General features: G+C 37.7%; 1 protein-coding gene across 1 annotated transcript in view; it reads left to right on the forward strand.

Annotated features, from left to right (window-relative positions):
• Positions 1-7863, forward strand: part of AGBL2 (AGBL carboxypeptidase 2) — a 42987-nt gene that overhangs the window by 5146 nt on the left and 29978 nt on the right. The window contains 1 exon segment of the mRNA XM_007455720.1: positions 598-836. Coding sequence (XP_007455782.1) covers positions 598-836 — 239 coding nt within the window.

The following is a 7863-nucleotide window of genomic DNA, read 5'->3' on the forward strand; positions in this document are numbered from 1 at the left end:
TCCCTTTCTTTTCATTCTTCCTCTCATTTCCTTTTATTCCCCCTTTGTCCTTGAGCGCCCTTGTTTTCCTCCCTTTCTTCCCATTCTTTATTTCCCAAGAACTCTTCTCTCTCTTCTGCCCCTGCTCACTCCTCTGCCCCTATCCACCTCCCTGTTTTGTAAGTCTCTCTGTCATTTGAAAGGTTATATTATGAACTTGAAATTTAATTTGTAGATTGTTTCACTGTAGTTAATAAAGTTTTATGTCCTTTTTTTCTGAAACGCTAGTGGTTGAATTGAAAGTTTTCTTTTTTGCCTCTCTCTAGACAAAAACAATAACACACGTTAAGTAACTTTTATTTGTAACCCACTGTTGAAATGTCTTTGACCCATTAACGTTGATTTAAAAAAAAGAAAAAAGTTTCTTCTAACTTACTCTAAAGCTTTACATTTAAATGTTTAACAGACTAAGGCAGAACTTTAACTTAACATTTTATAGTTTTGATGCTGTCATCCTGTACTAAATCTCTTTGAAGGAGAAACATGTCATAGGATTGCGTATCTGTGCTAATATATTAATACAATGCTTAAACTTACATATTTGTTACAGTTGAGCAGTAAAGTTCCCAAGGAAGAAAAGGAAACTGTTCACTCATTCCCCTTCCCTTTGGTAGATTCCCTTATGCTGAGTTCACCACTTCTTAAGAGCAGACAGCTTCTTCATGACCTTGGTGAAGTAAACTCACGTCTTCGAGAACCCCGAGATCTCTTTGCTTTTTTCTCCAGCAGTGGGCCACTGCAGGCTCCAAGATGGCCAATAGAATGTGAGGTCATCAAGGAGAACATTCATCATATTGGTAATGTGACTTACGTGTCATGGTCTTGCCGTTCTGACAGACTATATTGCAGTTTTAAGTTCTACATACCAAAGTACAAGACGGGACAGATTCACCATCTGTTAGCTCACCCTTAACATGTTTAAGCTCTGGGAAACTGGTATACACTCACCAAAGTCAAAAGTTACACTAATGTATAAACTAGAATGCTTCTGAGTTTATTGGAATGGGAGGATACCTTTCTAGAGGCCAAAATACATCAATACTTAAATCTGTTTTCTAGATTATTCCCATTTCAGTATGTTTGGTTGAGTTTTATAAAAGTTGTATTTTTACCAGCTTTGGTAAAATTGATGAACACCATGTATATAATACCAGAATGTAGTTTTTACTGTTTTTTTCCCACAGTTTTATTGAGATATAACTGACATAAAACATCGTATTAGTTTAAGGTGTACGATATATATTGCAAAATGACTTTCACAGTAAGTCTAGTTAACATCCATCAACTCACATGGTTACATTTTTTTCTTGTGATGAGAACTTTTAAGATTTACCCTCATAGCGACAGAAGAGTTTCCAACTAACTCTATCAACCAAATTTTTAAAAAATTTTTATTGGAATATAGTTGATTTACAATGTTGTGTTAGTTTCAGGTGTACAGCAAAGTGAATCAGTTATACATATACATATATCCACTCTTATTTTTAGATTCTTTTCCCATATAGGCCATTACAGAGTATTGAGTAGAGTTCCCCGTGCTATACAGCAGATCCTTATTAGTTACCTGTTTTATGTATAATATGTGTGTATTATGTGTGTATATGTCAGTCCAAATCTCCCAGTTTATCCCTTCCCCCACTTATCCTCTGGTAACCATAAGTTTGTTTTCTACATCCGTGACTCTACTTCTGTTTTGTAAATAAGTTCATTTGTACCCCCTTTTTTTTATTCCACATATAAGCGATATCATATGATATTTGTCTTTCTGTGTCTGACTTCATTCAATATGATGGTCCATCCATGTTGCTGCAAATGGCATTATTTTTATGGCTGAGTAATATTCCATTGTATATATGCACCACATCTTCTTTATCCATTCCTCTGTTGATGGACTTTAGGTTGCTTCCATGTCCTGGCTATTGTAAATAGTGCTGCAGTGCACATTGGGGTGTATGTATCATTTCAAATTAAGGTTTTCTCCAGGTATATGCCCAGGAGTGAGATTGCTGGGTCATTTGGTAGTTCTATTGTTAATTTCTAAGGAGCCTCCATACTGTTCTCCATAGTGGCTGTACCAACTGACATTCCCAGCAACAATGTAGGAGGGTTCCCTTTTCTCCACACCCTCTCTATATTGTTTGTAGATTTTTTGATTATGGCCATTCTGACTGGTGTGAGGTGATACCTCATTGTAGTTTTGATTTGCATTTCTTTAATGATTAGTGATGTTGAGCATCCTTTCATGTGTTTGTTGGCAATCTGTATATCTTCTTTGGAGAAATGTCTGTTTAGGTCTTCTGCCCATTTCTGGATAGGGTTATTTGTTTTTCTGATATTGAGCTGCATAAGCTGCCTATAAATTTTGGAGATTAATCCTTTGTCAGTTGCTTCATTTGCAGATATTTTCTCACATTCTGAGGGTTGTCTTTTCATCTTGTTTATGGTTTCCTTTCTGTGCAAAAGCTTTTAAGTTTCATTAGGTCCCATTTGTTTATTTTTGTTTTTATTTCCATTTCTGTAGGAGGTGGGTCAAAAAGGATCTTGCTCTGATTTATGTCACAGACTGTTCTGCCTATGTTTTCCTCCAAGAGCTTTATAGTGTCTGGCCTTACATTTAGGTCTTTAATCCATTTTGAGTTTATTTTTGTGTATGGTGTTAGGAAGTGTTCTAATTTCATTCTTTTACATGTAGCTGTCCAGTTTTCCCAGCACCACTTATTGAAGAGGCTGTCTTTTCTCCATTGTATGTTCTTGCCTCCTTTGTCAAAGATAAGGTGACCATATGTGCATGGCTTTATCTCTGGGCTTTCAATCCTGTTCCATTGATCACTATTTCTGTTTTTGTGCCAGTACCATACTGTCTTTTTTTTTTTTTAACATCTTTATTGGGGTATAATTGCTTTACAGTGGTGTTAGTTTCTACTTTATAACAAAGTGAATTAGTTATACATATACATATGTTCCCATATCTTTTCCCTTTTGCATCTCCCTCCCTCCCACCCTCCCTATCCCACCCCTCCAGGCGGTCACAAAGCACCGAGCTGATCTCCCTGTGCTATGCGGCTGCTTCCCACTAGCTATCTACCTTACGTTTGGTAGTGTATATATGTCCATGCCTCGCTCTCTTTCACAGCTCACCCTTCCCCCTCCCCATATCCTCAAGTCTGTTCTCTAGTAGGTCTGTGTCTTTATTCCTGTCTTACCCCTAGGTTCTTCATGACATTTTTTTTTCTTAAATTCCATATATATGTGTTAGCATATGGTATTTGTCTTTCTCTTTCTGACTTACTTCACTCTGTATGACAGACTCTGGGTCTATCCACCTCATTACAAATAGCTCAATTTCATTTATTTTTATGGCTGAGTAATATTCCATTGTATATATATGCCACATCTTCTTTATCCATTCATCCGATGATGGGCACTTAGGTTGTTTCCACCAGCGGGCTATTGTAAATAGAGCTGCAGTGAACATTTTGGTACATGACTCTTTTTGAATTATGGTTTTCTCAGGGTATATGCCCAGTAGTGGGATGGCTGGGTCATATGGTAGTTCTATTTGTAGTTTTTTAAGGAACCTCCACACTGTTCTCCATAGTGGCTGTACCAATTCACATTCCCACCAGCAGTGCAAGAGTGTTCCCTTTTCTCCACACCCTCTCCAGCATTTATTGTTTCTAGATTTTTTGATGATGGCTATTCTGACTGGTGTGAGTTGATATCTCATTGTAGTTTTGATTTGCATTTCTCTAATCATTAATGATGTTGAGCATTCTTTCATGTGTTTGTTGGCAGTCTGCATATCTTCTTTCGAGAAATGTCTATTTAGGTCTTCTGCCCATTTTTGGATTGGGTTTGTTTTTTTGTTATTGAGCTGCTTGTAAATTTTGGAAATGAATCCTTTGTCAGTTGCTTCATTTGCAAATATTTTCTCCCATTCTGAGGGATGTCTTTTGGTATTGTTTATGGTTTCCTTTGCTGTGCAAAAGCTTTTAAGTTTCATTAGGTCCCATGTGTATATATTTTTTTTTATTTCCATTTCTCTAGGAGGGGGGTCAAAAAGGATCTTGCTGTGATTTATGTCATAGAGTGTTCTGCCTATGTTTTCCTCTAAGAGTTTGATAGTTTCTGGCCTTACATTTAGGTCTTTAATCCATTTTGAGCTTATTTTTGTGTATGGTGTTAGGGAGTGATCTAATCTCATACTTTTACATGTACCTGTCCAGTTTTCCCAGCACCACTTATTGAAGAGGCTGTCCTTTCTCCACTGTACATTCCTGCCTCCTTTATCAAAGATAAGGTGACCATATGTGTGTGGGTTTATCTCTGGGCTTTCTATCCTATTCCATTGATCTATATTTCTGTTTTTGTGCCAGTACCATACTGTCTTGATTACTGTAGCTTTGTAGTATAGTCTGAAGTCAGGGAGCCTGATTCCTCCAGCTCCATTTTTTGTTCTCAAGATTGCTTTGGCTATTCGGGGTCTTTTGTGTTTCCATACAAATTGTGAAATTTTTTGTTCTAGTTCTGTGAAAAATGCCAGTGGTAGTTTGATAGGGATTGCATTGAATCTGTAGATTGCTTTGGGTAGTATAGTCATTTTCACAGTGTTGATTCTTCCAATTCAAGAACATGGTATATCTTTCCATCTGTTTGTATCATCTTTAAGTTCTTTCATCAGTGTCTTATCATTTTCCTCATACAGATCTTTTGTCTCCTTAGGTAGGATTCTTCCTAGGTATTTTATTCTTTTCGGTAAACGGGAGTGTTTCCTGAATTTCTCTTTCAGATTTTTCATCATTAGTGTATAGGAATGCAAGAGATTTCTGTGCATTAATTTTGTATCCTAGTACTTTACCAAATTCATTGATTAGCTCTAGTAGTTTTCTGGTAGCATCTTTAGGATTCTGTATGTATAATATCATATCATCTGCAAACAGTGTCAACTTTACTTCTTTTCCAATTTGGATTTCTTTTATTTCTTTTTCTTCTGTGACTGCTGTGGCTAAAACTTCCAAAACTATGTTGAATAATAGTGGTGAGAGTGGACAACCTTGTCTTGTTCCTGATCTTAAAGGAAATGGTTTCAGTTTTTCACCATTGAGAATGATATTGGCTGTGGGTATGTCATATATGGCCTTTATTATGTTGAGATAAGTTCCCTCTATGCCTACTTTCTGGAGGGTTTTTATCATAAATGGGTGTTGAATTTTGTCAAAAGCTTTTTCTGCATCTATTGAGATGATCATATGGTTTTTCTCCTTCAATTTGTTAATATGGTTTATCACATTGATTGATTTGTATATATTGAAGAATCCTTGCATTCCTGGGATATACCCCACTTGATTATCATATATGATCCTTTTAATGTGCTCTTGGATTCTGTTTGCTAGTATTTCATTGAGGACTTTTGCATCTATGTTCATCAGTGATACTGGCCTGTAGTTTTCTTTCTTCGTGACATCTTTGTCTGGTTTTGCTATCAGGGTGATGGTGGCCTTGTAGAATGAGTTTGGGAGTGTTCCTCCCTCTGCTATATTTTGGAAGAGTTTGGGAAGGATAGGTGTTAACTCTTCTCTAAATGTTTGATAGAATTCGCCTGTGAAGCCATCTGGTCCTGGGCTTTTGTTTGTTGGAAGATTTTTAATCACAGTCTCAATTTCAGTGCTTGTGATTGGTCTGTTTATATTTTCTATTTCTTCCTGGTTCAGTCTCAGAAGGTTGTGCTTTTCTAAGAATTTGTCCATTTCTTCCAGGTTGTCCATTTTATTGGCATAGAGTTGCTTGTAGTAATCTCTCATGATCCTTTGTATTTCTGCAGTGTCAGTTGTGCCGTCTCCTTTTTCATTTCTAATTCTATTGATTTGAGTCTTCACCCGTTTTTTCTTGATGAGTCTGGCTATTGGTTTATCAATTTTGTTTATCTTCTCAAAGAACCAGCTTTTAGTTTTATTGATCTTTGCTATCGTTTCCTTCATTTCTTTTTCATTTATTTCTGATCTGATCTTTATGATTTCTTTCCTTCTGCTAACTTTGGGGGTTTTTTTGTTCTTCTTTCTGTAATTGCCTTAGGTGTAAGGTTAGGTTGTTTATTTGAGATGTTTCTTGTTTCTTGAGGTAGGATTGTATTGCTGTAAACTTCCCTCTTAGAAATGCTTTTGCTGCATCCCATAGATTTTGCGTGGTCGTGTTTTCATTGTCATTTGTTTCTAGGTATTTTTTTATTTCCTCTTTGATTTCTTCAGTGATCTCTTGGTTATTAAGTAGTGTATTGTTTAGCCTCCATGTGTTTGTATGTTTTACAGATTTTTTTCCTGTAATTGATATCGAGTCTCCTAGCATTGTGGCTGGCAAAGATACTTGATACGATTTCAGTTTGTTTGGTTTTTTGCAGTACGCAGGCCTCTCACTGTTGTGGCCTCTCCCGTCACGGAGCACATGCTCCGGACGCACAGGCTCAGCGGCCATGGCTCACGGGCCCAGCCACTCCGCAGCATGTGGGATCTTCCCGGACCGGGGCACGAGCCCGTGTCCCCTGCATCGGCAGGCGGACTCTCAATCTCTGTGCCACCAGGGAAGCCCACGATTTCAGTTTTCTTAAATTTACCTAGGCTTGATTTGTGAGCCAAGATGTGATATAGCTTGGAGAGTGTTCCATGACCACTTGAGAAGAAAGTGTATTCTGTTATTTTTGGATGGAATGTCCTATAAATGTCAATTAAGTCCATCTTGTTTAATGTATCATTTAAAGCTTGTGTTTCCTTATTTATTTTCATTTTGGATGATCTGTCCGTTGGTGAAAGTGGGGTGTTAAAGTGCCCTACTATTATTGTGTTACTGTCGATTTCCCCTTTTATGACTGTTAGCATTTGCCTTATGTATTGAGGTGCTCCTATGTTGGGTGCATAAATATTTACAATTGTTATATCTTATTCTTGGATTGATCCCTTGATCATTATGTAGTGTCTTTCTTTGTCTCTTGGAATAGTCTTTATTTTAAAGTCTATTTTGTTTGATATGAGAATTGCTACTCCAGCTTTCTTTTGATTTCCATTTGCATGGAATATCTTTTTCCATCCCCTCACTTTCAGTCTGTACGTGTCCCTAGGTCTGAAGTGGGTCTCTTGTAGACAGCATATATACGGGTCTTGTTTTTGTATCCATTCAGCCAGTTTGTGTCTTTTGGTGGGAGAATTTAATCCATTTACATTTAAGGTAATTATCAATATGTATGTTCCTATTACCATTTTCTTAATTGTTTTGGGTTTGCTATTGTAGTTCTTTTCCTTCTCTTGTCTTTCCTGCCTAGAGAAGTTCCTTTAGCATTTGTTGTAAAGCTGGTTTGGTGGTGCTGAATTCTCTTAGCTTTTGCTTGTCTGTAATGGTTTTAATTTCTCTGTCAAATCTGAGTGAGATCCTTGCTGGGTAGAGTAATCTTGGTTGTTGATTTTTCCCTTTCATCAGTTTAAATATGTCCTGCCACTCCCTTCTGGCTTGCAGAGTTTCTGCTGAAAGATCAGCTGTTAACCTTATGGGGATTCCCTTGTGTGTTATTTGTTGTTTTTCCCTTGCTGCTTTTAATATTTTTTCTTTGTATTTAATTTTTGATAGTTTGATTAATATGTATCTTGGGGCTTCCCTGGTGGCGCAGTGGTTGAGAGTCCACCTGCCGATGCAGGGGACGTGTGTTCGTGCCCCAGTCCAGGAGGATCGCACGTGCCGTGGAGCGGCTGGGCCCGTGAGCCATGGCTGCTGGGCCTGCGCATCCGGAGCCTGTGCTCCACAGCGGGAGAGGCCACAGCAGTGAGAGGCCCTCGTACCACA

This window comes from Lipotes vexillifer, unplaced genomic scaffold (genome assembly GCF_000442215.2).
Source record: "Lipotes vexillifer unplaced genomic scaffold, Lipotes_vexillifer_v1.1 scaffold977, whole genome shotgun sequence".
Taxonomy (NCBI): domain Eukaryota; kingdom Metazoa; phylum Chordata; class Mammalia; order Artiodactyla; family Lipotidae; genus Lipotes; species Lipotes vexillifer.